A 27,743-nucleotide genomic window follows, 5' to 3' on the forward strand; every position below is an offset into this window, starting at 1 on the left:
GCAGCCTCTACCCCAAGCAGCAAGGTCTTCCAGGCTCTTTGGTCAGAGCCCAAGCTTTTCATCCAGCTTCTGGGACACCTCTTGAGTCTTCCCACATTTTGGATTCCTACTTGCTGGCTAGTCCAACTTGAATTTTACCAGTAGCTCTTGCACATGTGCCCAGAAGAGAGTGAACTGACGCAGTAAATACAGAATGTGGCAGGGCAGATGTGGAGTCAAGCCCAGGGCTTGGCCAGACCAGCACTGACCAGCAGCCTCTTGTTCTCCCCTGTATTTCCCTGTGCTTCTTCTTCACCTCCAGTCCTCTTTCTGTTCTGCCAAACATCCCATAATAAGTGCTGCATATTCCCACACCTCCTTCAAGCTTCCGGCAGCCACTGGGCCCTTTCCTACAAGAGATGTGTTGAGACAACCCCTCATAATCTCCATTTCTTCTGCAAATGGGCTGCCAGGTTTGGTCACACTTCTCTAACCTGGGTGATTCCTTTGGGTGATTGCTTTAAGGATCCATCCAGGAGTGTCTGAGCTGTGTGTCTGTTACCTGCACTCCGTTAAGGGCTGTTTGTGGTTAATTTGTTCCCTTTCCTGCTTGATGCCCTGTCCTGTGCTCAGCAGCCATTGCCCAGGTCGCCCTCACCCTTCCTCTTCCTGCGGGTGTGTGCCAGCTGCTGCCTTGACATCCCTCAGCCTCGTGCCAGAGGTGTCCCTGTGGGGCCAGTGCTCTCAGCAGAGGTGACACCGTGGAGTTCCCAGGACAGTCCAGGTCCACTCGTGCTTCTCCCTCCCAGCCCAAGGAGAGCAGTTCCCACAGCTCGGGGGGAGTGAGCGCTGCGAGGGTCACAGGGGGCAAAGCCCTGGCAGACAGTGAATGTCAGCTTAGTCCAGAAACTGCTCTCTCTGAGAGTATTTCTGGGAATCAGGCACTGGGGAGTTGGGCTACAAAGCCCAGGTGCTGTGACTGTTCCAGTCACGTTATTTCATGAGCTGATCAAAGCCCATCTTGGCAGCTCCTTTTTTCACATCCTCATTGTTCATTGTGGAAAGCTTTTCCAGAACCTAATGACTAGAAACTTTTTAATTTTCAGCTTCAACATTTTCCTGTCAAGTTTTGTTGTTTTGGCTGTGTTCTCTCAGCTCAGCTCTCCTCAGGTTTCTGCCCCTTGTACGTCCATGGAGAACAGTCACATCCTTTCCAGTCCTTTGAGTTTCCAGGGAGGCAGTTTTAAATCTAAGTTTTGTAGGAAAGGTTCTCTGTTCTTTCAAATCTCTCTGTACCTGGTGTCATTTTTAATGCCTTAGAGCTGGCATCTTCCCCGGGCTACCATGACCTTGCCCAGCATGGGCAGCCAGTGGGCCAGTGACTGGTCCTGTCACCATCAGATCGTGCCTGCAGTGTCTGTGTCGGGGCTGTGGGTGACTGATGAGGACAGGTGGCTCAGTGAGGAGGCAGCAGATGCTTTGGCACATGCTTGGCTTGTGCCATTGCTCCTGGCAGTCACTGGTTTTGCTTCTCCCATAGTGAGATGTTTGGCTGTGGGAGGTGGAAGATCACAGCTGAGCCGCGTGGTCCCCTGAGCACCGTGTCAGTGGTGCTGAGGGCGCCAGGTGTGCCAGGAACCTGGGAAAGGGGCAGGAAAACTGAGGAGGAAGGGAATTGGGATCAGTGGGAATGATCAGGTGCCTGTGTTAGGATCAGTGGGAATGATCAGGTGCCTGTGTCGGGATCAGTGGGAATGATCAGGTGTTGGGATCAGTGGGAATGATCAGGTGTTGGGATCAGTGGGAATGATCAGGTGCCTGTGTTGGGATCAGTGGGAATGATCAGGTGCCTGTGTTGGGATCAGTGGGAATGATCAGGTGTTGGGATCAGTGGGAATGATCAGGTGTTGGGATCAGTGGGAATGATCAGGTGTCGGGATCAGTGGGAATGATCAGGTGCCTGTGTCGGGATCAGTGGGAATGATCAGGTGTTGGGATCAGTGGGAATGATCAGGTGTCGGGATCAGTGGGAATGATCAGGTGCCTGTGTTGGGATCAGTGGGAATGATCAGGTGTTGGGATCAGTGGGAATGATCAGGTGTTGGGATCAGTGGGAATGATCAGGTGTCGGGATCAGTGGGAATGATCAGGTGTTGGGATCAGTGGGAATGATCAGGTGCCTGTGTCGGGATCAGTGGGAATGATCAGGCGTTGGGATCAGTGGGAATGATCAGGTGCCTGTGTTGGGATCAGGGGGAATGATCAGGTGTCGGGATCAGTGGGAATGATCAGGTGCCTGTGTCGGGATCAGTGGGAATGATCAGGTGCCTGTGTTGGGATCAGTGGGAATGATCAGGTGCCTGTGTTGGGATCAGTGGGAATGATCAGGTGTCGGGATCAGTGGGAATGATCAGGTGCCTGTGTTGGGATCAGTGGGAATGATCAGGTGTCGGGATCAGTGGGAATGATCAGGTGCCTGTGTCGGGATCAGTGGGAATGATCAGGTGCCTGTGTTGGGATCAGTGGGAATGATCAGGTGTTGGGATCAGTGGGAATGATCAGGTGTTGGGATCAGTGGGAATGATCAGGTGCTGGGATCAGTGGGAATGATCAGGTGTCGGGATCAGTGGGAATGATCAGGTGCCTGTGTCCCTTTGCCAGGCCAGAGGGAGCTGGGATAGTTACGAGCTGCTCTGGGGCACAGTTCTTTGATCGGGGGCCACGTGGCAGCAGGACAGGGCTCCCAGGGGCTCGGCCAAGCGCCGTGGGGCCGGTCTGACGCCGCGTTTGCGGATTGTTCTAGATCAATGGGGTAGACATGACAGAAGCCAGGCATGATCAGGCCGTAGCGCTGCTTACCGCGGCCTCCCCCACCATCGTGCTGCTGGTAGAGAGAGAGGGCGCGGAGCAGCCCGGCGAGGGAGGCTCGCCCGGCGCGCCCCGCGGCCGCATGCACTCCCCCCCGCCGCCCCCCGGCCCCGGGGACAGCCTGCCCGAGGAGACGCCGGCGCCGCCGAGGAACCACCTCGCCAAAGGCCTGGAGGATCAGTACCCTGTGGAGGTGAGCTGCCTTTGGGGTGGGGGATAGGGCAGTCCTGGCTGGGTGCTGTTTGGAAGAGCTGTGTTCGATGGGGACCGGCCTGCTGGGTTATTGGGGCCTGAGATGTTGTTGTAGAAAGGCTTGGGCTTGGGGTGGAAGGGACGTGAAAGCACATCCAGACCTACCACATGCCATGGGCAGGGACACCTTCCACTATCCCAGGCTGCTCCATGCCCTGTCCAACCTGGCCTTGAGAACTTCCAGGGGTGAAGCAGCCACAGCTTCTCAGGACAACCGGTGCCAGGGCCTCCCCACCATCACAGGGAAGGATTTCTTCCCAGTATCCCACCTAACCCTGCCCACGCTCACGGGGAACCCATTCCCTCTTCTGTCACTCCAGGCCCTTGTCCAAAATCCCTCTCCAGCTCTCTTGGAGCCCCAGTCTAGCTCTTCTCCAGGTTGCAGTGTACCACACGGGGAATCCCCTTGTCCCATAAGTGTTCACCTTGTGCTTACCCATGCAAAACAGCCCTGACTCTACGATTGTCAGTGTTTGTGGTCTGTGTGTGATATCCTTCACTGCCTTTGACACTGCTTCTTGTTCCCTTAAGGAAATTCACCTGGTGAAAGCAGGTGGTCCCCTGGGCCTCAGCATCGTCGGTGGCAGTGACCATTCCAGTCATCCCTTTGGGATTCATGAACCAGGTGTCTTCATCTCCAAGGTAGAGTCCCAGGAGAGCTGCTCTGAGCGTTCCTGAGCTGTTGGTTATTGGGATTAAGGTGAAGGATTTTGCTGTGAGTCCAGATGTACAGGATGGATTTGCAGAAGAGGGACATAAGAGAGGGATGTGCCAAGGGTTGTTTGTACTGGATGTGCTGCTGCTGGAGCCATCTGAGGGCATGTTAAAGCCTCAAACCTACATAATCTATGCTGAACTCTTTGGAGGGTTAGCTTTTGAAATTGCTGAGTTCATGTTGGCTTTAATGAATCCTGGGAAGATGCTGGCATTGCAGAACTCGTCATTACGGGGAAGGTGCTGGTGGGATGAGTGTGTGACTACTGGGGCACCCAGAGCTGCTCTGCTGCACTCAGGCCAGTGTCCTTTGATCCCATGTTCCCACTCCTGTGGTGACATCAGCTCATGCCATTGGGGACAGCACACAGGCTGGCCACTGGCTGCAGCCCATTCCCTTACAGTCCTGCACATCCATGTTTATTGGAATAGGAATGCCAGAGAGGACATCTGTGCTGAGCCCTTTCTGCTTCCTGACTTCTCTTGTCACTTGGAGATGCTGAACCTGCCTCGTCTGACAGCTGTGGCTGGGTTCAGACCTTGTTGAGGGCTGTTTGGAGTTCCAGGAGTGATGCCTGCCAGGTCTCCTCCTTCATGTGCCCATGGTTTTTCTTGCAGTGCATCAGCAGGTCAATGAGACAGGATTTGCTCTTCTCAAAGCAAAGCTAACTCTTTCCCACCATCCTTGCTTGCCCATGTGCTCACAGATTTCACCCTTTCCTTGCTGACTCCTTCGTTTCACAAGAGCACAGGTTTGGTTCTATGTTCAGACCCGTTGTGGCTCTGAGGAGCCCCTGTAGCGTGCTGGGTGAGGACTGGAGTAGTACTGGTGCTGTCAGTCCTGGTTACAGTCACAGGCAAAATTATGGCAGCACTGGCACAGGATTGGTTCAGATGAAATTTGGAATATGAGAATAACATATGGAATAGCATTTCAGAGCACATCCCACTCCATTCTTTGCCAGCGTTCTCAGATCTGTCACCTCTTAGGGAATGTTGTCTGCAGAGAGAGGAGTCAGAACAGGCCTGCAGGGTGTTGGAGGATGCCTGGGGACACAATCACATCCCCAGGGAGAGATGACTTCCCTTCTCTAGCTGTGTTGGTGGCTCTGTGCAGGTGATTCCGCGGGGGCTGGCGTCGCGCAGCGGGCTCCGCGTCGGGGACAGGATTCTGGAGGTGAACGGCATCGACCTGCGCCACGCCACCCACCAGGAGGCTGTGAACGCGCTGCTCTCCAACGCTCAGGAGCTCACCATGGTGGTGCGCAGAGACCCACCCCCACCGGGCATGCAGGTGGGCTCTGAGTGAGGGGGCTGGGGGCAATCACACAGAGTGGCTGCTGGGGAAGTGTTTTACCAGGCTGGAGGTCTGGGAGTGGGCTACAAGCAGACTCCTGGCTGGAATTCCCTTCTCCTTTGGCAGAATCCAGTCTCTTGTAAGTGCATCTCCAGCTGGGGCGTGGTGAGGATCTCTTGCCATGGCCGTGGTCACTGTCTCAGGGAGCAGAAAAGGGCAGGTCCTCACCAACAGGAATAAACTGCCAAATGAGGGATGGGGCTAATTCAGGCCCTTTTCAGGGCACTTAGAATTGTGATCACTCCGAGGAGCGCTCCCTCAGCTGAACTTGGCCCAAAAACAAGAACACTCTTCTGTGTTTCCAGGAAATATGCATTGAAAAGGCTCCAGGAGAGAAACTGGGCATCAGCATCCGGGGAGGAGCAAAGGGCCATGCTGGCAATCCGTTTGATCCCACTGATGAAGGCATCTTCATCTCCAAGGTACCAGAGCACCACCCCTGCAGGCACTGCCGGGGGGGGGGGGGGGAAGAGTGAGTGATCCCTGGGGAGCTGCTGGAATGTGCTCTCAGCTTCACTGCTGCATCAGTGCTGGACATTCTCCCTCCAGCAAAGGAGACAAGTCCTTGTCCTGTCATATTTCCTCCTCCACAACAGCTACACTGTTTCTTTTATTTCCTGCTTGCCTTTATTTTGCTTGGTGTTTCTTCTCTTGTGTTTTTTTCTGTAATGCAAATATACATGTCTTTCCTTGTACCCATATTCCTATTGGTCCACTTGTGCCTGTGCTTCCTGCCCACTCAGACATGCAAGCTCTTTCCTCCTTCCCATGGAAAGTGTCTGGAATTCCTGACCTTTTCTCCTGCACCACGCACTCTGTGTGTATCTTTGTTCCTTTTTTAGGTGAGTGCTTGTGTCACAAATACTTCTCACATTGCTTTTCCTCCAGAAATTACATGGTTTTTTGTTTAACTTACACTTGTGCTTATCAGTTTATGTTTCACCCAACCCTTTCCAAAAAGTTTTTATTTCTTCTTTGCTGGCAGCAGAGTGCAGTAAGACAAATAATAAGACAGCAATAAGTGGTGTCATTTTGGTCTTGCTGCTGACAATGAGGACTCTGGGTGTTCACCTTAGTGTCACTGGTTCCCTCTTTAGCTGTTTTTTTGGGGTAGAAACTGATGTGAGTTGTCCTCATGGCTGAAGACACTCCATAATTTGCAGTCAGCTCTGATAATTGATAATTGGTTGCCATTAAGGCAAGGGAACATTCAGCATTTGTTGTTACGTGGCTGTAACTGTTTTATCTGAGTTCTAAAGTTAAAAGAATAAATTCCCTCTTTCAGAGTGACAGTTGCATGTTCACCTGGGACATTTCTAACAACAGAGAAAGAAAACCTGGGATTATTCTGACAGTGATTTGGAGTAATTGGCTCTGGTTTTATCTCCTGCAGAATTACAGCATTTGGGGGTTGGAAGGTTCACAGTTTAGCCATGGCACAGAGTTAGTTTACCCTATCTCCCCTCCCTGGTTTTTTCCAATACTTGTTGTTTTAGCCTGTAGAGAACCAAAATCCTGAACTTGTCTGCTCTCCCTTGAGCTGTGTTACTCCCCTCAGCCTCTCTTACCTGTCCTATCTGGAGGAGTTTTCCTGTCTCTGATTTTCTCTTGATATTTCTAGTAACCAAGAGACAAAGTGGTGCTTTTCCTCTTCTTCCTCTTTGCATGTCTGATCCCTGCCTCCTTCCTCCTTAGTTTGTCTTCATTTACATTTCCACTGTGTCTCTCTCCCATCACAAAATGATTTTCTGTGAGCTCCATCACGATGTGACAGCTTTTCCTTCTCACCCGCTTCTTTCCTTGGGACAGGACATTTCAAATTCCCATTCTTTTATCTCACTTTATAAAAGATTCTTCCACACCCATTCCCTCCCCCAGCCTGTCCTTCCTGTTGTGCCCTCTCCAGAGTGCTTCCAGAAGTTTCCCTGACTCTCAGCTGCAGGTGTGTGCTGTCCACTCCTGCTGCCGTGGTCCCCACGCTCTCCTCTCCTCTCCTCTCCTCTCCTCTCCTCTCCTCTCCTCTCCTCTCCTCTCCTCTCCTCTCCTCTCCTCTCCTCTCCTCTCCTCTCCTCTCCTCTCCTCTCCTCTCCTCTCCTCTCCTCTCCTCTCCTCTCCTCTCCTCTCCTCTCCTCTCCTCTCCTCTCCTCTCCTCTCCTCTCCTCTCCTCTCCTCTCCTCTCCTCTCCTCTCCTCTCCTCTCCTCTCCTCTCCTCTCCTCTCCTCTCCTCTCCTCTCCTCTCCTCTCCTCTCCTCTCCTCTCCTCTCCTCTCCTCTCCTCTCCTCTCCTCTCCTCTCCGAACCTCTCCTCTCCCCTCTCCGAACCTCTCCGAACCTCTCCTCTCCGAACCTCTCCTCTCCGAACCTCTCCGAACCTCTCCTCTCCTCCGAGCTGCTCCGGTGACGCTTTGGCTCCCTTGGGTGTGTTCCAGGTGAGCTCCTCCGGGGCCGCTGCCCGGGACGGGCGCCTGAAGGTGGGGATGCGGATCCTGGAGGTGAACCACCAGAGCCTGCTGGGGATGACGCACACGGAGGCCGTGCAGATCCTGCGGGGCGTGGGAGACGCGCTCCTCGTGCTGGTCTGTGACGGCTTCGACCCCAAGGCTGCGGCTGCCATTGAGGTGAGCGCTGGAGTGCAGCTGCCCTTGGAGTCACCAGAATCCCCCCACATGGATCCCACCTCTTTCTTCACCGAACACTGGATTTTCCCAACCTTTTGCTGTAAATTTTTTTGTTTTTTTGAGGTCCCAGATTTCAGAGTCCGACCTATGATATGAACTGGAGGGGGTCTCCACTCTAGAAAAGCAGTGGTCCCTCAGGACTGTCTTTCTCAGCTGTTCCAGAACTGTCCCACAGTAGACCTGCACTGGAAAAAAAAAAAATTCAAGCTCATTTTCACTAGGCTATTTATGCCCATTTTTTCTTGGCCAGTGTTACATTTAGACTAAATGGTCTGGCTCTTTATTGGTGTTCATCTTAATGGGTAGAACTTCCCTGGAGCAATCCTGTGCCCTCTCAGATTTCTGTTTCCAAGGCTTAGCTAGTCAGCTTTTGTATTCTCCAATAGAATATGAAGCAAGTCCCTGCTCCTTATCCCCTTCTTGCACCTAGATTAATTTTAATTCAGCTTACTTCAACCTTGGGTTCCTCAAACAGTTGTCAACCTAAATGGCAGGGATCAAGGTGGATACTCTTCAGGTCCCTTCCAAGCCAAACAAGGCTGGGGTTCTATGAAATAAGGTTTCAAGTTGTTGAAAGAATTATGGTTCTGACTTGCTTGGGACTGTCGTGGTGCTCTGTATGTGGGAGGCTGGAACAGGGAATTTTTGGAGTGGCACTCTGTGGGCTTCCACCAGGTGGGATTTGCCATTTGCTTTGCAGATGTCCCCAGGAATCATTGCAAACCCTTTTGCTGCTGGCATTGGGCGCAAGAACAGCCTGGAGAGCATCTCCTCCATTGACCGGGATTTGAGCCCCGAGGAGCTGGAGATCCTGCAGAAGGTGTGTGTTGTGGCTGAGCTGGGAGCACGTTACAGACTGGAAGCAGTTTCTGGAAATCTCTGGTGTCCCCTTGGTGCATGCAGCCTGCAGTGTGCTGTGCAGTGGACATGGCATGGGATCAGCAGAACCCAGCACTTGGATCAGGAACACGCTAGGATGGGACTGTGACACCTTCATCAGGTTCTAGATGCTGCAGGTGTGGAGAGAGCAGTGGGTGAGGTGGCTCTAACTCTGCTCTCTCCTAGGAGATGGAAATGGTGAGAGAAGCCACTCAATGGGAGAGAGAAGAAATGGAGAAAGTGGTGAGAGATGATCTGTGTAGCAGAGTCTGTTTGTGGCAAGGGCTCTGCTGAGCCTGTGAGTCCCAAGGAAGGTGTCACAAGTTATCTCTGCTCCACTGTAGTGCCATGGGGAGCTCTGGAGCTCTGCCCTGTTGTCAGTGCCATGGGGAGCTCTGGAGCTCTGCCCTGTTGTCAGTGCCATGGGGTGGAGCTCTGGGCATTCCCTCAGTAGTGCTCTGTTGTCCTGGCTGCTCTTTGGCTTTGCTGAACCTCCTTGTACACCTCGCTGGTGATGTTCCTGTGGTATTCCCAAAGACCACCCTTGTTACTTGCTGGTACCTCCTGGCCAAGCTGCAGCTTCAAGAAAAATGGCCAATAAGCTTGGAAGTACCAAATTTAATCAGTTTTCTCTGTCCAGCACCCTGTGACTGACAGAGTTTTTGTGAGCAAAGATGAGAACACACAGCTCCGAGCTGCCCTGACTGGAGAAGTGATGCTGCTGGTCAGCCACAGCTTTGTGCTCCTCAGTTCACTTGGTCATTTCTCAGCTTTGCTGTGAGAGTTTTGTGTCTCTGCCCACTGGCTCAGCCTTGCACAGGAAGAGAATTTCGCAGAAGGAGACTTTCACAGAGATAGATCAGCAGAATCAAGCCTCTTGAGGACTTAGAGTTTTCTAGTCATCCCTTTTAAAACAGTAATTTATCCAGTCTGAGTCACTGGAAGAAGAGGGGAAACTGAATTCCTCAGTGTTGTCAGTGAGGAATCTGCTCTCTTGGCAGATGTGTGTACATTTTTCAGGTGTTTCATCAGGTTTCTGGTTCAGACACACCTGAAGTTTCCCTGGGCTGTCTCTGCAACTGCAGTTCCTGAGCTTGTTCACATTTGCTGCCCCACAAAAGCAAGGTGAAGTTGGCAGTCCTGGAAGGAAGTCAAATGACTTTATAGAATGATCTTCAATCTGATCCAGTTGAGGATGCCCCTCATTGCAGGGGTTGGACAGGATGACCCTGGAGGGTCTCTTCCCACCCAAACCATCCTGACTAATTTGGGCAGGAGGGACCTCAGCAGTTCTCTTGGTTCAGCCCAGAGCAGAGGCAGTTCAAATCAGATTTAGATTTTTCCTGTAAAATGTATAGTTCCTTGCCTGGGAAGGAACTCAGACTGGTTTGATGTGGTTTCAGCAAAGCTGATTTCATTGTGTTTCTGTCTGAGCAAAGGATATTCCTGCCAGATTTCATGTTGACAGTATATGGGTTTGAATATGGATATATGGACTGAAATACATTCCAGGAGACTTCAGGTACTGTGGGTCAGGTTCAGCATTCCTAACATCTGTGAGTACACCAAGTGTGGCCCCAAACTGTGTTGCTCAGGCTGAGCAGGTGGCCTTCATCCAGGCTCAGGTAGAGAAAGACTTTGCCAAAATTTATACTGAGATTACTTAAAAATACTTGGGTCAAAAAAGAAACCCAGAAAAGCCTTTATGATTGGTGAAGTAGCCTTGGCCATATCTCATCTTAAAAAACACTGATGCATTTTGGTGTCCCTCCCCTTGGTGTGTCAGGAGAAGGTAGCAATGGGTGCTCCAGGCTCCTTGGACCTCCTGGGATCCTCAGGCCTGGGAGCAAATACATGTTTTTCTGCTGGGCCTTTTAAACTTTGAATCTGGGATTATGTCTCTAAAACTGGTTTTGATGATTAAATTTATCCCCATGATGGAGCCAGCACACCGTGGTGGCCATTGGAATACGAAGGGAAGTTCCTGTCCATGCCTGATCCCTGGTAATTTCTGTCACTGTTTCTGGACTGGTTTTTCTTGCTCTTCAGTGTTTCATGTTTGTTCAAGAGCAATAGAGACCAAATGTGTCTCCAGCCCACAGCATGCTGCCAACTGAATAACTGGGAGGAATTATGCCTTTGCTCTGCTCATGGCAGAAGTTTCCAAACCCATTCACTGCTGACACCTCTTGGCTCCAGTTCTCTGATAATTCAGTTTCTAGTAGAACTGTAACTCTGTGGGCTGATTCCTGGTGCTGTCTCCTGGCTCTGTGGCTGTAGTTATTTTTCTAGTCTTAATCCAGGTCCTCCCCAGCTGTTGTCAGAGATGGATTTGGAGCATGCCACAGCTCCATCTGGGCTGGCTGGTGCTCCTGTCACTCCTCAGAGAACGGTCACTCATCAGATCAGTGTCTCCTGGAACCCTCACCCTACAGAGAACTCTTGGCCAAAACAAGCATAACCAGATTCAGAATAAACTTAAATATCCCTCAATATCCTTTTGGGAGCTGTGATCCTCCAGGGCATTGGTGACTTCCCATGCTGCTTATCCTTGCTTGGGGGTCAAGGGGTGATGTGGGGCAGTGGGAATCTGTAATGCATGGAATCTGTTGAAGAACAGGGCCCAGCAGAATTTTCAGATGACTCCCTCTCAGCTGCCTTCCACCTCCCGTGCTCCCAGTGTCAGGACCTCTGGACCATCTGTGTGGGAAGAACAGCTGGGAGGGTTCCATAGACAAGAGAAGGGAAGGATGCTGCTGTGCTGTCCCCAGGCCTGGCTCTGCCCACAGGTTCCAGGTGACAAGACACAGGAATATCAGTGCCCAGAAATCAGTCCTTAGGACAAGTCCCACACTGTTCCCTTCCTCTTGCAGCCTGCAAGCAAGCCCGTGGCTGGGGCTTTTGGGATCAGTCACTGGTCACTCTCTCATGCCTGTGCAGGCTGACAGCCGGTGCTGAGCTGACCTTGTGCCATGACCTTCCTGTCCCTTTGCTTGTGTTTACACCATTCTGTACGTGATGCTGTAAGCCAGCAAGACCTGTGCTCTGTAGATTTGATTTTCCATTCCCTTCCCTGTCCTGTCTGTGCTCCATCAGGGTGTCTCTTCTTGCAGTGAGCAAATTCCTTCTCTCCCTTGGTGTAGCTTATGCTTGGGGGCACAGTAGCTCTCCTTACTTGCCCCAGGATTGTCCCTGCTGAGGATCTTGGGGACACCTGCTCTTGCCCCTCACCTGTGGCACCCCGATGATCTTGTTCTGTCGCTGTCCTTTCTGCTGGCAATAACAGTGCAAGTGCCAAATTCCAGCTCCTCCTTCCCTGGTCCCAGTGTTCGTGCGGGGTTTCTGCTCCCCCTCTCCTGGTGCTGGCACTGCTGTGTCCCCTCAGCAGTTCGTGCCCAGCACGTGTGACCTCTGTGCCTCTCTCTTGTCTCTCTGCTCTGGCTCTGTCTGTCCCATGGAAGGAGCGGATGCGTAGGGAGCGGGAGGCAGCCACGCAGCAGCTTGAGGAGGAAGCAGAGGTGAGCAGCACAGGGGAAGGGCTGGAGAAGCCCAGGAAAGGGCTACAGCTAGATTGGAAGACTGGAAAAGTCCCCAGAAAGAGTTTGCTCCCCAAAGCTTGTGTTCTCCACTCCCTCCCCTAAAAGGATGTGGCTTTGGGGATAAGAGGATCAGAACCCAAGAAACGTATAAGGGATTGAGGAAAACAGGGACTGGGTTAGAAACCTTGGCTTCTGTTTAGGGTTAGAAAGGCAATACATGGGAAGCAAAATTGAATGAAGTTGTACGGTGAATGTGGGTTAAGGTCAGAAGAAGAAGCTGTAGAGGAATTGCAGACTTGCAGTCTTACACGTGTCCAGATCTGGTCATTCCGGGTGCTGTTGGAGCAAACAGGTGGGCACGACGCCTTCTCTTCTCCATAGGGAAGTGGATGTGGGGGCAGGAGGAGCAGAGGAATCTGTGGTATCTGCAGTGAGTGGCCAGGGGTCCACAGTGATGCATTCTCGGGGGGGTTTCTCAAGCCCTGTTCCTACCACAAGTTCTCATGGTTGTGTTTGAGCAATTCCAGCTCTTTTTCCAGGCAGTGGGAACTTTGATGAGTTTGGAGATAAGGCCTTGCTTATTACTGGGGTGGTTCCCTTTTCATTGCTCATTCTCATTGATTTAGCTGACTTTGGGCCTGACCTGTTCCTGGTGTTTGTGGTTTTTTTACCCCTCTCCAGAACGTCCCCAGTGAACCCCTGCGCCTGGACTACCGGACCCTGGCAGCGCTGCCCAGCAGTGGCCTGCAGAGAGGCAACCGCACCGTGAGTGGGGCTGGGGGGCCTGGGGGGTCCCTGCAGGGGAGGCAGGGAGGGGCTGTGGAGGTGTGATTCCCAGCAGGGAGGGCCGTGGTTCGTCCATGACCTGCCCTCCACCTGTGCCATGGTGTGAGAGGTGACAGCATCCTCTGCAAAGGAAAACTGGGAAGCAGAACTCTGGGGGACTCGGGCACTGAACCAGGAGATGGCTGTGTAAGAAGGATGGGAATAAGAAAATGAGGAGAGCAAGAGCCAGGCAGCTTTACCTTTTGGGAAGGGAAGTGGCAAAGTTTGAGAAGTTGCAAAAAGCAGAGTTTGGAACAAGGTGGAAAGAACAGCCTGGTAGGAGAGAGCGGGATGTGAGTGGGAGAGTGCAGGGATTTGTTGTGGAAAGAAGAGGCTCCAGAAAGCCACCAAGGATGGAGAGAAGGATTCTTCCCGACACAGTGATGACAGTGTGTGCACAGCTCGGTTGTAAATCCATTGTGGGATGGTGTTTAGGAAGGGGCAGGGATGAGAGTGCTGAAACTGAAAGTATTAAAAATAAAAAAAAAGTTTAAGGCCAGGTTGGATAGTGCTTGGAGCCATCCATCTAGTGGAAGTGTCTGCCACTGGTGCTCTAGTGGAAATGTCCCTGACCATGGCAGGGGGTGGGACTGGCTGGTCTTCAGAGTCCCTTCCAACCCAAACTACGCTGAGATTCTGTTAAAGCCAGGATTCCCCCAGGCCTGCAGAAGTGAAGTGGCTGTGGTTGTGTGTCATGACTGAGCCCTGTGGTTCACGTATCCTGTTGTGTATCGTGACTCCTGCTGTGGACGTTCCTGTCCTGTGCCCTGCTTGGCAGTCCCTCATGTGTAGTGACCAAGAGAAATTCCAGATTTCACAGACTTCACATATTACAAACTTAACCCTCTCCTGTGTTGTTTAAAATCTCACCTCTCCATATTTTCTTTCTTCTGTCTTTCCTGCATCACACCCATTCTGCTGAGTTTCTGCCTACTCCTTCACGCATCCTCAGTCTTCTTCCTTTCCTCCTGTGTCAGCAAGATCTCGCTTTGCTGGCATCATCCCGTTCAGCATTCCCATTCCAGTGTTTCAGGATCATCTCTTTTGCCTTTCCTGTCTCCATCTCATTCCATGCAGACAGGTCTCCTCTCCTGTTCTCTTTCCTTACTCCAATGACAGCTCTGCTTTGGCTCCAGCTCTGCCTCCTTTTGTTCCCACACTTCCCAGCTTTTGGCTTTTCCTCTTGCTGTTCAGACAATAAAGCAGTATCAGGAAAAGGCCTATTTTTAGCATCTCTGAGTGTAACTCAGGAGCTGGAAGAGGGGGAGAGTCAGCCCCAGGCAGCAGCTGCCTCCATGCAGGACAGCTCGAGTGTGGTCCAGAGCAGAGCAGCATTTGGGGTTGAGCCTTGCAGCCGCTGTCAGCCTGGGAATGCCAGGCACGGGAATGTGGGGCCGGAACGCCGGGGCGCTGGGCGGCTTCTATAAATGTCCCGTTCCAGGGAAGGGCCCATGGGTGCCTGGGTTTGTCCAGCTGCCACCAGCCCTGTCTTTGCTGTGGTCTGAAAAGTCCATCTGCCTGGATGGTGCGGACAGGGAGGTTCTGGTGGTCCTTCAGGAGCTGCCCTGGAGGACCTGTTCGGTGACGCTGGAAGACTCAGCCAGGGTCAGTCCAGCCAGTGGAAGGTCAGGGGGTCAGTGACAGATTGTCTATCTCTGGACGACCTCATCCAGATGACTGGTGCTCTTGCCCTGTTCCCATCAAGGTTTTCTCTTTCTTACTGTCTCCAGGCCAATTCTCACCACAGACACTCCTCTGAGCAGTGACTGGGTGTCTTTTACTGCTGCACAGCTCCCTGTGAGGGAGCTGCAGCAAACTGTTCCTGTCCTCACCATGCGACACAAGGTTCTGTAGGGAACGGTTCTTGCTGTGGAGCAGGAGGAGGTGCAGGTCCATCTGTCCACTGACCACTGTAACTGTGGGTGGAACTGGTCTTGAGGATTCCCCAAGAACAGCCACCAGACAAGGGAGCAGGTGTTTGTCTGTCTTGGGTCGATCTGTGTGACTGCATCTGGGTCCCCTTGTGAGCAGGATTTGACAAAGGCTGATGAGATGCTCATTCTGTTTGTCCACAGTTACAAGCCAAACTGAAAATTGGCATTGGAAGCAGCATGGGAATGTTTGTTTGGGGGATGATCTTTGGCCATGCCCTGAGAAGCTGTGGCTGCCCCATTCCTGGAAGTGTCCAAGGCCAGGTTGGATGGGACTTGGAGCAACCTGGTCCAGTGGAAGATATCCTTGCCATAGCAAGGGGGTGGAACAATATGAGATTTCAGGTCCCTTCCCACCCAAACCATCCTGGGATTCTGTGACTCTGACATTTCCCTTACAGAAGCCAAAGAGCTGCTCCAGTCTCTGTCTTCACACTGAACAGAAATGAAAGCCAGACCCATGAGGGACTGTTCACAGCAAAATGATCAAAGTCTAGTTTTGTTTCTGGACTATGAGAAATGGAGAAGACTTGACATGTATCAATACCAGGTCACCATGGTTAGTTAATTAGCAACCTTTGCTTTCTGTTCTGAATCAATTTCTCTTCAGTTTCTTGCCATTGATTCTTTTTTTTTCACTTGTTCATCGGATTTAGGATTGGATTTCTTTCAGTGCCAGGAAGGATGAAGAGTAGCACATGTCTGTTCCATCTGCAAGCTGGGAAAGCTCGCTGCATTGCCCAAATTTTTGCTTACCCAAAATAGAAAATGTGGCTTGTCTGACAGGAATAGCCCCACTGAGGCTGGGGAGTGAGGAATCCCTCACTGGGATGTGTTACAGCAGGAGCTGGAGCTGAGACACAGATCCAGCCCAGTTCCAGTCCAAGAACAAAACAGGGACTGAGGCTCCCCATCAACTGTCAGGCATTGTGGGACTCCGAAGAAAAGGGGTTAAAGCAGGGTTTTTACACTGAAAAATCACACAGCCACAAGAGCAGAATTTCTCAGGGTAACACAGGCTTCACTGGTGAGGAAACACGATATGAGCCAGGGCTCTGCCAACCACAGAGGTTGGGTTAGGGGAGGGCCTCCGAAATTCCTGAGGCTCCCAGCTGCCATTGTAGTCACCAGCCCACCCTTGAGAACTATTTTGGTGACTGCTGCCATGACACAGGAGCTGAGGAATTTGCTCTGAGCAGGAGAAGTCTTTCTGCTCCCTGGAGGCGCTTGGATGGAAGCTCTGGTCTTTGCTCTCTGCCTGTCGCTGCTCCTCTGAGGAAGGCTCTGGCTGGGGTAACAAACTCTCTTCTATGGCATTAAGAGGAAGGGTCAGGGCTTCACTCGGGCTGTGTGCATTGAGCCCAAACCAAGCTGGGACTGCCTCAGTCCTGCCAGCAGGAGCCACCCAAAGGGTGTGCGCTCTGTCTGCTGCACTGAGCTCTGTGTTTTGGGTGTGTTGTGATGCAGTGGGGCTGTTGAAGCCTGTTCACCTGTGCAGGTGTGGTGGAAGTGCACGGGGTGGGTGTTGTGTGACTGTCGCAGCGTTGGGGTGACAGCAGAGGCTGGGCCATAGGTCATGGGACTCGGTGAAGTTGAGGTTGAACTGGAGGATCTCCAGAGATGCCTTCCAGCCCCAGCTGTTGTGGGATTCTGTGTGCTGAGGTGAGCAGGGGGAAGCATGTGCTTGTACAGATGTTGGAAGTGGCTTTGGCTGGGGAGCAGCTGCAGGAAGGTGTGTGAGTTGAGGAGTGCAGGGAGTGCTTGTGCCTGTCAGCTCCCCTGGGTGTGTGTGCACAGCAAGGTCCTCTCCTGGGAGTGACATTGGGGGTCACAGAGCGGTGGCAGAGCAGGAGAGAGGGTTGGGGTGGTGTGCGGGCACCAGCACTGGAATTCTGTCCCCTGTCCTTCAGCAGCTGCTCTGTATTTTCTCCCTCCTCTTCTTTACTGTGTTCTCCTTATTTCTCTGTGGTCCTTGTGTTTCCTCTCAGCGTGTGGGGTGCCCTGAGCCCAGCTGCAGCATGGAGGGTGACTGTGCGCTGCTGTCCCCACCCGCGGCGTGGCACGGCCGGGAAGCGTCCCCAGAGCCGGCGGCGGCCGCCACCGGGCCCCCTCAGCCCCCTGCGCCTCCCCAGCCGCACACGAGCGGGGCACAACAGCCCCGGGGAGACAAGCAGGACCCCGAGGGGTGTCCCTTGTCCCAGGAGCAGCTGCCAGAGACGCCAGAGTGTTTGATCGACTCGCAGCCCATCCCCTTCAGTGAGAACCCCTTTGTGGTGGCCAACCGCAGGGGCAAGGCCGCGGGCGCGGCCGGCCTGGGGGGGCCTCCCCTGGGCTATGGCCGGGGGGGCGTGCTGAAGACCAGCCCGTACTCCAAGGCAAGCAGCGTGTGGCGTGTGGCATGCACTCACACAGCCCAGGCCACTGCACCCTACTAAACCCCGGTGCCGGGCAGCACGGTGCCCGTGGGCCGGCTCCCCCGCCCCGTGTGCTGCCCCGCGCCGGGCCGGCCCCGCCGCGCCGTCCTAACACAGCCTGGGGATGCTGGTGTGTGCTGCTGAGGGGACAGATGGCATCCCTGCCTGGGACAGATGGCATCCCTGCCTGGGACAGATGGCATCCCTGCCTTCCCTGCCTTCCCTGCCTTCCCTGCCGTCCCTCCCGCTCTGGCAGGCCTGGTGGAAAGCCTGGTAGTGCTGGTGCCACACTTCTGTTCGTGGGCCTGAACACAGCCCTTCTTAGACATCTGGAAAAGATCTGCAACCCAGGAGCTGCTCCTCCAAGTGACACTATTTGGTAGATTGAGACTTTGGAATTTCAAGGGAGAATTTTGATTTCTGCCCTGGGAGATCTATATTTGACATTCCTGCTGTTGCACAGGGAACCTGTGGTGGAACAGGGACCAGACCCAGAGATGCCATCGTCCAGATGAGCACCACGTTGCTCTCCCCTTCTTCCTTGTTAAGCCTTTTGGGAGGTGTGAAAATCAAAACAGCCCCACATAAACAGCCCCATACACAGTGGATAAACCAACCAAGCAACAAACCTAATCCTCAGCTGTAGTGATCTTGGAGGTGTTTTAGTTCCTTGGTGGGAATTTCACAGGTGTGTAGCCAGGTAAGCTTAGAGCAAGGTGTCTGGAATCTGTGCTCCAGTATAAACTTCAGGTCACTTCAGGCTTGGTGTTTCAAAATACTGACTTGATTCAACTGAGCATGTGCATGGCTGTGGTGTTAGTGACTGGGAGCTGTAGGTTTGCCTAAATAGTTCCCTAAATCCCAAATGACCTGCTTCTACCTGAAGGCATCTGAAATACTTGTGAAACACGCTCCTCGTGCTGCAGTCAGAGTGCAGCTGGTTCCTGGAACGCTGCTCTCTGTTGGGCTCAGCTGAGCCTCAGTGCCAGAGGTTCCTCTGAAGCCAGGAGAGCCCTGTCTCCCCCAGCCAGGAATGGCTCCTGTACAGCAGGAGGTTTGCCTGGGCCGTGAGCCCTGCCTTTGAGGGCTGTGGGGAGTCAGGGAAGAGGATTCCTGGGATGTGCTGTGAGGCAGAGGCTGTAACCTGATCCAGCTGGCCTCACAGGGCACTGGGCTATGATCCCGGTTCCAGTGTTTAACGTCATCCCCTCGGTCCCTCTAGTGCTTTTTGGCATGTGCCAGCTGCTGCTGGGCCCTGCTGATCCTGCTCCCTGGATGTGCAGGGTGTCCCATGCCCCCTGGGCTGTACAGACCCCTCCTAATCAAGAGTAACACTCGAGCTTTGTCTTGAGCTTTGTATTCTCTCTTTCAGGCTCCTATGGGCGAGTCTGGGACAGGAAATTCCAGGCGTGAATCCCCCTATTCTTCCAGTAATCCACAGGTGAGACTGTCCCCAGGACAGGTGATATGGGAAAGGCAGGGAGGCACTTCCAGGGATAAAGGAGAGAGGTGGCTGAGGACAGTTTCCATCCTTGAGTCACACTGGCAAGGTGGAGGGGATCCATCAAAGCAGGCAACCAGAGAGCAAGAGAGCAACTCCCTCCTTCAAAATGTGTCAGAGATCCAGGAGGATAAGCTGGTCATAAATGAGCTTTGAGGGGTAGCTTAATTGCAGGGTGATGAGGCTGGGCTACAATGTAGTTGTGAATTTTTTGGACTAGTGCCTTGTACAGAGATTCTTTAATTCTGGCAGCTAGTATGTGGTAAGAGATGGAGGAGTCAGGATTTGGAGAAGCATCTTGGGTCTGCCCAAGACCAGGACTTTCCACTGCTGCCCAGGCTTGCAGAGGATCCCTGGTTCTCCCTGTGAGGCTGGAGGTGGAAGGATCCTAGATGATTCTAGGTGTCCCTGCCCTCAGGGAGTGATTTGTTACAGCTCCTTGCTAGAGGCTTCCCCTCTGGAATGGGAAATATCTTTGTTTCTTGGAACTTCTGATGATTTTTTTCTTTATGAACAATACCTCTTATCCCTTGACATTCATATTCCTTATTTATGTCTGAACTTTCCTTTTCAATATCTGAGTCTTTGATCCCCGTGTCCATCCCACAGTAGGAGGTGTCACAGCTCAGTTGAGCCTTTTGAAATTAAAAGAATTTAAGTAGATTTTTAAATTTTCCCTTTACAGTCATTGCCTATTACTGGGTTATATATTGGGGGCTGGAGTGAATTGCCAGTTATACTGTTGTTCTCTGTCCTTAGTCATTTTGGGTCTGTTGCATTCCTTTTGGAGTCCAGCTGTTCTCCAGCTGCTCTTCCCACCAGCTCTGGCATTTCCCTGGTCCTCAGTGAACCATTTCAGTTCTCAGAGCTGGACAGGAGCTCCTGAGGTGAACAGAGTCACCTTGGGGTGAGGTGACAGAGGGGTTGAGGAGAAGGGCCAGGACTGTGCAGGAAGCAGTGGGAGCAGCACTCCAGTCCATCTTCTGTTTCTTCTCGGCCTGTCTCACACCTCCCTCAGTTCTTGGATCATTTGGAATTGAGTGTTCATCAGGAACATGGCAAGATTAGAAGAAGATACTGTTATAGCTGAACAATTCTAGTGCACTTTGTTCTAGCTGTGTTTCCCTATTTACATTTCTGACAGCAGCTCTCTTACTTGTAAGTTTTCCTTTTACCACAAGTGCAAATTTTCTTTGGTTTTCACAGAATCCCAGGATGGTTTGGGTGAGAAGGGACCTTCAAGACAATATCATTACAGTCCCCTGTCATGGGCAGGGACACCTTCCACTATCCCTGGTTTTTCCAAGCCCTGTCCAAACAGGCCTTGGAGACTTACCAGGAACAGGGCAGCCACAGCTTCTCTGGGCAACCTGTGCCAAGGTGTCATCACCTTGAAGGAAAAATTTCTTCCCAAAATCTCGTGTAATCCTCTCTCTGTCAGTAGGAAGCCATTCCCCCTTGTCCTGTCCCTCCAAGCCCTTGTCCAAAGGCTCTCTCCAGCTCTCCTGGAAGCCCTTTAAGGCAGTAGAAGGGGCTGTAAGGTCTCCCTGCAACCTTCTCTTCTCCAGGCTGAATATTCCTGGATCTCTCCTTTTCTGGGGATTCAGGAGCCTTGACCTTCAGGTTGTTGCTCCAGGGCAGTAGTTCCGAGGAATTTTGTCTCTTACTCTCTGGCTCCATCTATTTTTAATGTTTATTCTTTGGTTTCAACATCTTGTAGTCCAGCCAGAATTTATTGGTTTATTTCAGAGAATTCCTTGAGGGAAATGCAATCCTTTGTCCCGAGCTGGCATTGTGATGGTCATGCCTGGCCTGGAGTTGTGCAAGGGGGTGGGGGGAGGAAAGAGGTGTTTGTGATGGATCTGTGTGTGCCAGGCAGGGCAGAGTGGCTTCCCCCATGGCGGGGACCCCACCAGCTCCGGCTGCTGCAGTGTCTCTACTCCTCTCCTGTGGAAAACCCAGTCTCTCCATTTTCTCTCCCATTCTCTCCCCTGCTGATGCCCCTCCAGGTGCCCGCAGCCCCCCGGCCCCCTCACCTGGCCGGCAGGGAGACGCGCTTTGTAAGTGCTGTTGGTGTGCGGTGTGCGCTGCTCCCGCTGCCCCGGCTGCTCCCGCTGCCCCCGCTGCTGGCTCCCTGTCCCCAGGGGAGCAGCACCCCGCTGGCACCCCAGGCACGAGGGGCTGCTCCCTGTCCCCTGGGGAGCAGCACCCCGCTGGCACCCCAGGCACGAGGGGCTGCTCCCTGTCCCCTGGGGAGCAGCACCCTGCTGGCACCCCAGGCACGAGGGGCTGCTCCCCATCCCCCGGGGAGCAGCACCCCGCTGGCACCCCAGGCACGAGGGGCTGCTCCCCATCCGCAGGGGAGCAGCACCCCGCTGGCACCCCAGGCACGAGGGGCTGCTCCCCGTCCCCTGGGGAGCAGCACCCCGCTGGCACCCCAGGCACGAGGGGCTGCTCCCCATCCCCAGGGGGGAGCAGCACCCCGCTGGCACCCCAGGCACGAGGGGCTGCTCCCCATCCCCAGGGCAGCAGCACCCCGCTGGCACCCCAGGCACGAGGGGCTGCTCCCCGTCAGCTGCTGCTGTGGTGGCACCCACGGGTGCTTTGGGGAGGAGCTGCGGGGGGATGTGGCTTTGCTGGGGCAAGTGCGGAGGGTTGGGGATGTGCCCAGGGAATGTGCCATGGGCCACGAGCAGGGGATGTGCCCAGGGAATGTGCCATGGGCCACGAGCAGGGGATGTGCCCAGGGAATGTGCCATGGGCCACGAGCAGGGGATGTGCCCAGGGAATGTGCCATGGGCCACGAGCAGGGGATGTGCCCAGGGACCAGGACCTGGGATGTGAGCAGGAGACAGGACCAGGGACTGTGACCATGGGCCAGGAGCTGGAGATGTGCCCGGGGACCAGGAGCAGGGGCTGTGCCCATGGGCCAGGACTGTCCCAGAGTTGGGGTTAGAGTTTAGAGATGTGCAGAGAGCTGTCAGGGCCTCCTCACATAGCACAGGTGCTGGGAGAAGCTCATAGAGGTGGGCTCTGGCCTGTCCTCACTCGAAGAAGCAGGTATTGGGGGACAGGGGTTCTGTGGGACCTGGAGCTCCCCATATAGGATGGGCAGTGGGTCAGGGGTAAACTAAAGGCTTTCAGGGTGGATTCCAGATTTACCCCTGTACTTCTGTTTGCAGGCTTCCATTAACTTCACTACATCGCAGGATGACAGTAAATCAGTGAGTACAGCTGCCGTGAGACCTGACTGTGGTGTTCCTGTGCATCCCCCAGCACATGGAGCTTGTTTCTTCCTCCTGTTGGTTCCTATTGTGTCTCCAGTCCTCCACTATGCCTCAAGTTTGTACAAATGCATCAGGTCTTAAATATGGTCCATCTGAAAACCCAACAGAACTGGTTTTGCAGCTTTTACTCGTTTCCCCTTGCAGCTTCCCCTCCTGCAGGTTTTGCTGGCTTACCCAGTTCCTGCTCCCACTCTCTCTAGTTGCAGATGCTTTCACACAACATCCAGCAGTGATGGTGACATCTAGTAGAAGTTTTAGACTCTTGCCTCTGCTCCAGTAACTGCATTTCTTGTCAGAGCTCTGACTCGATCTGGTTCACTTCCATCCACAGCTTCTGCCAATTCCCATTCCTGGCTGACACTTCCCTACTTCCATTCCTGGTGCTCACATTTTCTGAGCTTCGTAATACTTACCATACCCTGCAAACCCTTGTAGCTGCTGCTGGCATGGCAGGTGCCTGCTTTTGTCTTGGCCTTCTCTGTAATCCACTGGTTCTGTGTAACCCTTCCTTGGCCAAGTCTCTTTTGGTGTTGGCTCCAAGAGCTCTCTCCAGTCTGGCAGCTGGAGCAGGCAGCACAGCTGAGGAAAGAAGTGGGGGTGCATGGATTTGTTTATTCACCTGCATGGCAGACACCTCACTGCCCTAACTGCTTATTTCTCTTCTCTCTTTCTCCCTCCCCCTTCTCCTCCTCTGCCTTTCCCCATCCTGTCCTGGCGCACTGGCACGAGCAGACCAAGCCTGGCGTCATTCAGCCTCTCTCCCGCGTGCGACCAAGCGCTGCGCCACACAAAGCCGAGGAGGGGGACAGCCCCAACCCCTTCCAGCAGCCTGAGCCATGCTTCAGGATCCACAGCTCTGTAAGTGGCCCAGGCTTTCCCCCCTAAAGCCGTGTGCCTGCCCGGGTGGCTGCAGTGGGGCAGGACACCCCCCCAGAGGTGGCTCTGGGGTTCGGTGACCACGTGAGCCGGGGCTGGTGGTGTCCATGCACCAGTCTGGGCTCCCTGAGAAGGGACCCACACTCCTCACAGGCAGAGCCAGGTCACTGCCTCACTCTTACTTCTTTATTTCTCTGGGCCTCCCCAGCTGCCTCCTGTCTCCATGGCCCTGTCCCAGGAGTCAGCACTGCTGAAGCTTTTGTGGCCAAAATCCCCAGAGCAGATACAGGTTTAGAGCCATATTTGTGAGGTGTTGAGACAAAAATCTTACAGAACCTTGGTTGATGTCTGGCACTTTGGAGCAAAAGCCAGTCCCATCCTGCTGATGGGTTTTATAGGTTGCAAAATGATTGATTTTGAAAGGTTCATACTCCTGGGGCTATTTGTTGATGGGAGAGAAAAAATCAGGTATTTTGGTCTTTGTCATGATGGAAGACCTGTGTCTCTTCAGTATAAAAGTGGAAGGTGTCTGTGCCCACGACAGGGGAGAGGGATTGGATGGGCTTTCAGTCCCTTCCCACACAAACCATCCTGGGTGAGATTCCATTAATCCAGCCCTTCTCTCCCTGTTGGAGCTTGTACAGTGTGATACCGAAACAGAGACCTGATTTGCAGGCAAACAGCTGTACAGAATCCATGGAACTGGACAAGGTTCATATTTCTCAGTGTCTTCTGACCTCACTGTGCTGTCCTTTAGCCCGTGCAGGAGCATCATCAAGCAGCATTATTTAGCCCTAGTCCAGGACTAAGAAAAAACAGGCAGCCTGGAACCAGACTAGTGCACCTGGAGGGTTGGAGGGATGAACAGCTAAAGGGAATTTACTTTCCAGCAGGATGAAGGTGTCATTCTCCCCCCACCCCTTCCATTTCTGTGATGCTTTGAGCACCCCAGTGCTGCTTCCCCCCAGAGATGGCAGGATGGGTCACAGGGAAGGTAGGTGAGGAAGGGACCAGCAAAGACAGTGACAAACAGTAGGAAGGTCCCCTCAGACCTTGTCAGATGTTTCTCAGTAAGTGTAATTCTGCAAAAGGAAAATTTGAGATCAAAGGCAGATGTCCACAGATCCCTAGATCAGGTCATGGAATCACAGGGTGGTTTGGGACAGACCTTAAAGACAGGGACACCTTCCACTAGAGGGAATCTCGTTCAGCCCTAGAGTCATTGTGTAGCTATCCTGTTCTAGCCCAAAAAACCCTGGTTCATGTAGGCAGTTGCTGTTTAAGTTGGGTGAAAATCCTCAGGGACTGGGACAGCAATGTGCCCTTGGCCAGAGGATCTGTCACAACATTGCCATCGGGTCAGTGGAGATCTGTGCCACCAACAGGACCATTGCTTCACCATCCAGGAAACAGAACGGGGCTGTGACCCTCGTGCTGCTGTGTGCAGTGTGTGTGCAGTGCTCTGCTCCTTGTGTTCCTGCCCAAGGCTCAGGAGCAGCCTTCCCAAGGCTTACACATTCCTTACATGTTCCCCAACATATTCCTTTCCATCTCCCACTCGTCAGGCTCTGTGGGCCAAGAGTTGGGCTGTGTTTCCCTGTGTGGGTTTTTTCACCCCTCCTGTGCTCACCTTTACCTCCTGTCTGTCCCTGTAGCAAAAACCATCGCCACTGTCGCCACCCTCCCCTGACGAGGTCCCCATCAATGTCAAGCAGGCCTACAAGACCTTCGCAGCAGTGCCCCTGTCCCACCCACTGCTGGGGACACAGGTAACTGAGTGCTGGGGTGACAGCAGCACAGGTGTGAGCAGGCCAGAGCTGAGAAGGGAAGAAGGTGGTGATTGGTTCCCTCCAAAGAAAGCTGCTGTAGTGGAGGGACATGTTGAGGTCCTGTGGAAGTTGGAGGATGTTGATGATGCAGATGGTTATCCTGGCAGAGTATCCATCAGGTCCTGGAAGCTCATGGAATCTCACATCATTGTTGTTCTCCCCAGACATTTGGGTACTGATGAACAACCATGCTGTTCTCATGCAAAGGAACTCTGAAATTCCAGACTCCAGGGCTAGATTAAACCTGTGCCGAAACATTTTTTAATAGATTTTGATCTCCATTGGGACTCTTCTTATTTCTCTCCATCTAGCTGAATCCTGGAACAGTCCAGGCTAGGTGAGGCCTTGGAGGTCATTGCCTCAATCCCCCATGCAAAACAGGGCAGCCTTGGATATTAGAATTGTAGAATCCTGGAATATCCTGAGTTGGAAGGGACACAAAAGGATCATTGAGTCCAACTCAGGATGCCCCCAAGAATCCCACCATGGGCCTAAGAGCATTGTTCAAACACCTCCAGAGTTGTAGAAGGTTGCTCAGGCAGATCCACTCAAGTTCTGAATTAGTTTTTGTGTGTTTGGATAAAGCCAGAGGTCATCTCCTTGCTCTCTTTTTGTGGGTCCATTCAGTTTGTCTAATTATAAAACTTGCTTATTTTCCATAGCTTGTTTGCAGTTTTCAGTTTGCCCCTATGGATTCCTGGTTCACAGATAGATTTTGTGGATCAGTTTCCTCCCCCTGTAGTTCTGGTCATCCAATATCCTGTTATGCATCCAAGTAAATACAGATTTTGTTCTTTCTCATGGTATCTCTGCTTCTTTGAAGTAAATTTTGGTTGTTTTTGTCTTTGATGTAAGCCAAGTGTGAGTGAGCTCCTGCCAGCTCCTGTGAACCCCTTCCAGCTCTAGCTTACCCCCTGCTCCTGTTTTGTGCCTGTTTCCCATGTTTTTCAGTTTCTGCCCTTTCAGGAGTTGTCACACCTGGTTCTGTTTAACCCTCAATTGAACATAAATCCTCATTCCTGACAATTACTAAACCTTGTTAAATCTGTGTGAATTCTGGGACAGTTTCAGAAGGCTGTGTCACCTCGCCTGGCCTTGGGGACAACATGGCTGGAGGATTACTGGGGAGTGGCTGGAAAGTTTCCTTTTAGAACATGCTAGTTTTTCTCTGTTCTTAGGAGCTGTCTGGTCAGAGCAGCACAGAAAACACCAAAATGGCCTTGGAGGTGAGTTCTGGAGCTGGGGCTGGAAGAAAGGTGGGAGTCATGGGGGCTGTGGATGGGGAGATGGGGTCGTAGTATGGGAGGGTTGGGGAGGAAAAGAATGTGGGGCAGCTGGCAGAGTGAGGGTTGGGGTGACATGGAGAGGGTGCCCATGGCCTGTGGGCAGTGCTGTGGCTGGGTGGGCAGTGCTGTGGCTGGGTGGGCAGTGGTGTGGCTGGGTGGGCAGTGGCTGGGTGGGCAGTGGGCAGTGGTGTGGCTGGGTGGGCAGTGGTGTGGCTGGGTGGGCAGTGCTGTGGCTGGGTGGGCAGTGGTGTGGCTGGGTGGGCAGTGGGCAGTGTGGACAGTGGGCAGTGCTGTGGCTGGGTGGGCAGTGGGCAGTGGTGTGGCTGGGTGGGCTGTGGTGTGGCTGGGTGGGCAGTGGGCAGTGCTGTGGCTGGGTGGGCAGTGCTGTGGCTGGGTGGGCAGTGCTGTGGCTGGGTGGGCAGCGGGCAGTGGCTGGGTGGGCAGCGGGCAGTGGCTGGGTGGGCAGTGGTGTGGCTGAATTTGCAGTGGTGTGGCTGGGTGGGCAGTGGCTGGGTGGGCAGTGGCTGGGTGGGCAGTGGGCAGTGGTGTGGCTGGGTGGGCAGTGGGCAGTGTGGACAGTGGCTGGGTGGGCAGTGGGCAGTGGTGTGGCTGGGTGGGCAGTGGGCAGTGTGGACAGTGGCTGGGTGGGCAGTGGGCAGTGGTGTGGCTGGGTGGGCAGTGGACAGTGGTGTGGCTGGGTGGGCAGTGGCTGGGTGGGCAGTGGTGTGGCTGAATTTGCAGTGGTGTGGCTGGGTGGGCAGTGGTGTGGCTGAGTGGACTGTGGGCAGTGGGGCAGTGTGTGGCTGGGTGGGCAGTGGCTGGGTGGGCAGTGGGCAGTGGCTGGGTGGGCAGAGGCTGGGTGGGCAGAGGGCAGTGGGCAGTGGCTGGGTGGGCAGTGGGCAGTGGGCAGTGGCTGGGTGGGCAGTGGGCAGTGGCTGGGTGGGCAGTGGGCAGTGGCTGGGTGGGCAGTGGTGTGGCTGAATTTGCAGTGGTGTGGCTGGGTGGTCAGTGGCTGGGTGGGCAGTGGCTGGGTGGTCAGTGGGCAGTGGTGTGGCTGGGTGGGCAGTGGCTGGGTGGGCAGTGGCTGGGTGGTCAGTGGGCAGTGGTGTGGCTGGGTGGGCAGTGGTGTGGCTGGGTGGGCAGTGGGCAGTGGTGTGGCTGAATTTGCAGTGGTGTGGCTGGGTGGGCAGTGGTGTGGCTGGGTGGGCAGTGGTGTGGCTGGGTGGGCAGTGGGCAGTGGTGTGGCTGAATTTGCAGTGGTGTGGCTGAATTTGCAGTGGTGTGGCTGGGTGGTCAGTGGACAATGTGTGGCTCTTGCAGGTGGCCGCGCACAGCCCTGGGGGACAGCACAGCCCAGAGCAAAGGTCCTTCCGAGAGAGGCAGAAGTATTTTGAGATTGAGGTGAAGCAGCAGCACCTGGACAAGCCTCCCAAGCGTGTGTCCTTGGTGGGGGAGGATGACCTGAAGAAAATGAAAGAGGAGGAAGGTACGTAGGAATAAGCCCTGTTAAGTGATTCCTTCCCCACAGA

General features: G+C 53.5%; 1 protein-coding gene across 43 annotated transcripts in view; it reads left to right on the forward strand.

Annotated features, from left to right (window-relative positions):
- SCRIB (scribble planar cell polarity protein) overlaps positions 1-27,743 on the forward strand; it is a 104,356-nt gene that overhangs the window by 56,866 nt on the left and 19,747 nt on the right. For 12 of the 43 annotated variants that reach the window (XR_009276905.1, XR_009276906.1, XR_009276909.1 and 9 more), the window contains 17 exons: positions 2,783-3,040; positions 3,631-3,741; positions 4,931-5,107; positions 5,476-5,592; positions 7,599-7,787; positions 8,548-8,667; positions 8,913-8,969; positions 12,188-12,244; positions 12,947-13,030; positions 17,010-17,396; positions 18,808-18,876; positions 20,946-20,996; positions 22,119-22,160; positions 22,956-23,081; positions 24,755-24,868; positions 26,107-26,154; positions 27,535-27,700. Coding sequence is in view for 39 of the 43 variants with exons in the window: in XM_058832300.1 (XP_058688283.1) it covers positions 2,783-3,040; positions 3,631-3,741; positions 4,931-5,107; positions 5,476-5,592; positions 7,599-7,787; positions 8,548-8,667; positions 8,913-8,969; positions 12,188-12,244; positions 12,947-13,030; positions 17,010-17,396; positions 18,808-18,876; positions 20,946-20,996; positions 22,119-22,160; positions 22,956-23,081; positions 24,755-24,868; positions 26,107-26,154; positions 27,535-27,700 (2,173 nt within the window). In the remaining 4 variants the exon portion in view is untranslated. Of the gene's footprint in view, positions 1-2,640; positions 2,707-2,782; positions 3,041-3,630; positions 3,742-4,930; positions 5,108-5,475; positions 5,593-7,598; positions 7,788-8,547; positions 8,668-8,912; positions 8,970-12,187; positions 12,245-12,946; positions 13,031-17,009; positions 17,397-18,807; positions 18,877-20,945; positions 20,997-22,118; positions 22,161-22,955; positions 23,082-24,754; positions 24,869-26,106; positions 26,155-27,534; positions 27,701-27,743 lie in introns of those variants that run through there. The other 31 variants (XM_058832307.1, XM_058832308.1, XM_058832301.1 and 28 more) reach the window with 31 other exon arrangements.

The sequence above is a fragment of the Poecile atricapillus genome, chromosome 2, assembly GCF_030490865.1.
Source record: "Poecile atricapillus isolate bPoeAtr1 chromosome 2, bPoeAtr1.hap1, whole genome shotgun sequence".
Lineage (NCBI taxonomy): Eukaryota > Metazoa > Chordata > Aves > Passeriformes > Paridae > Poecile > Poecile atricapillus.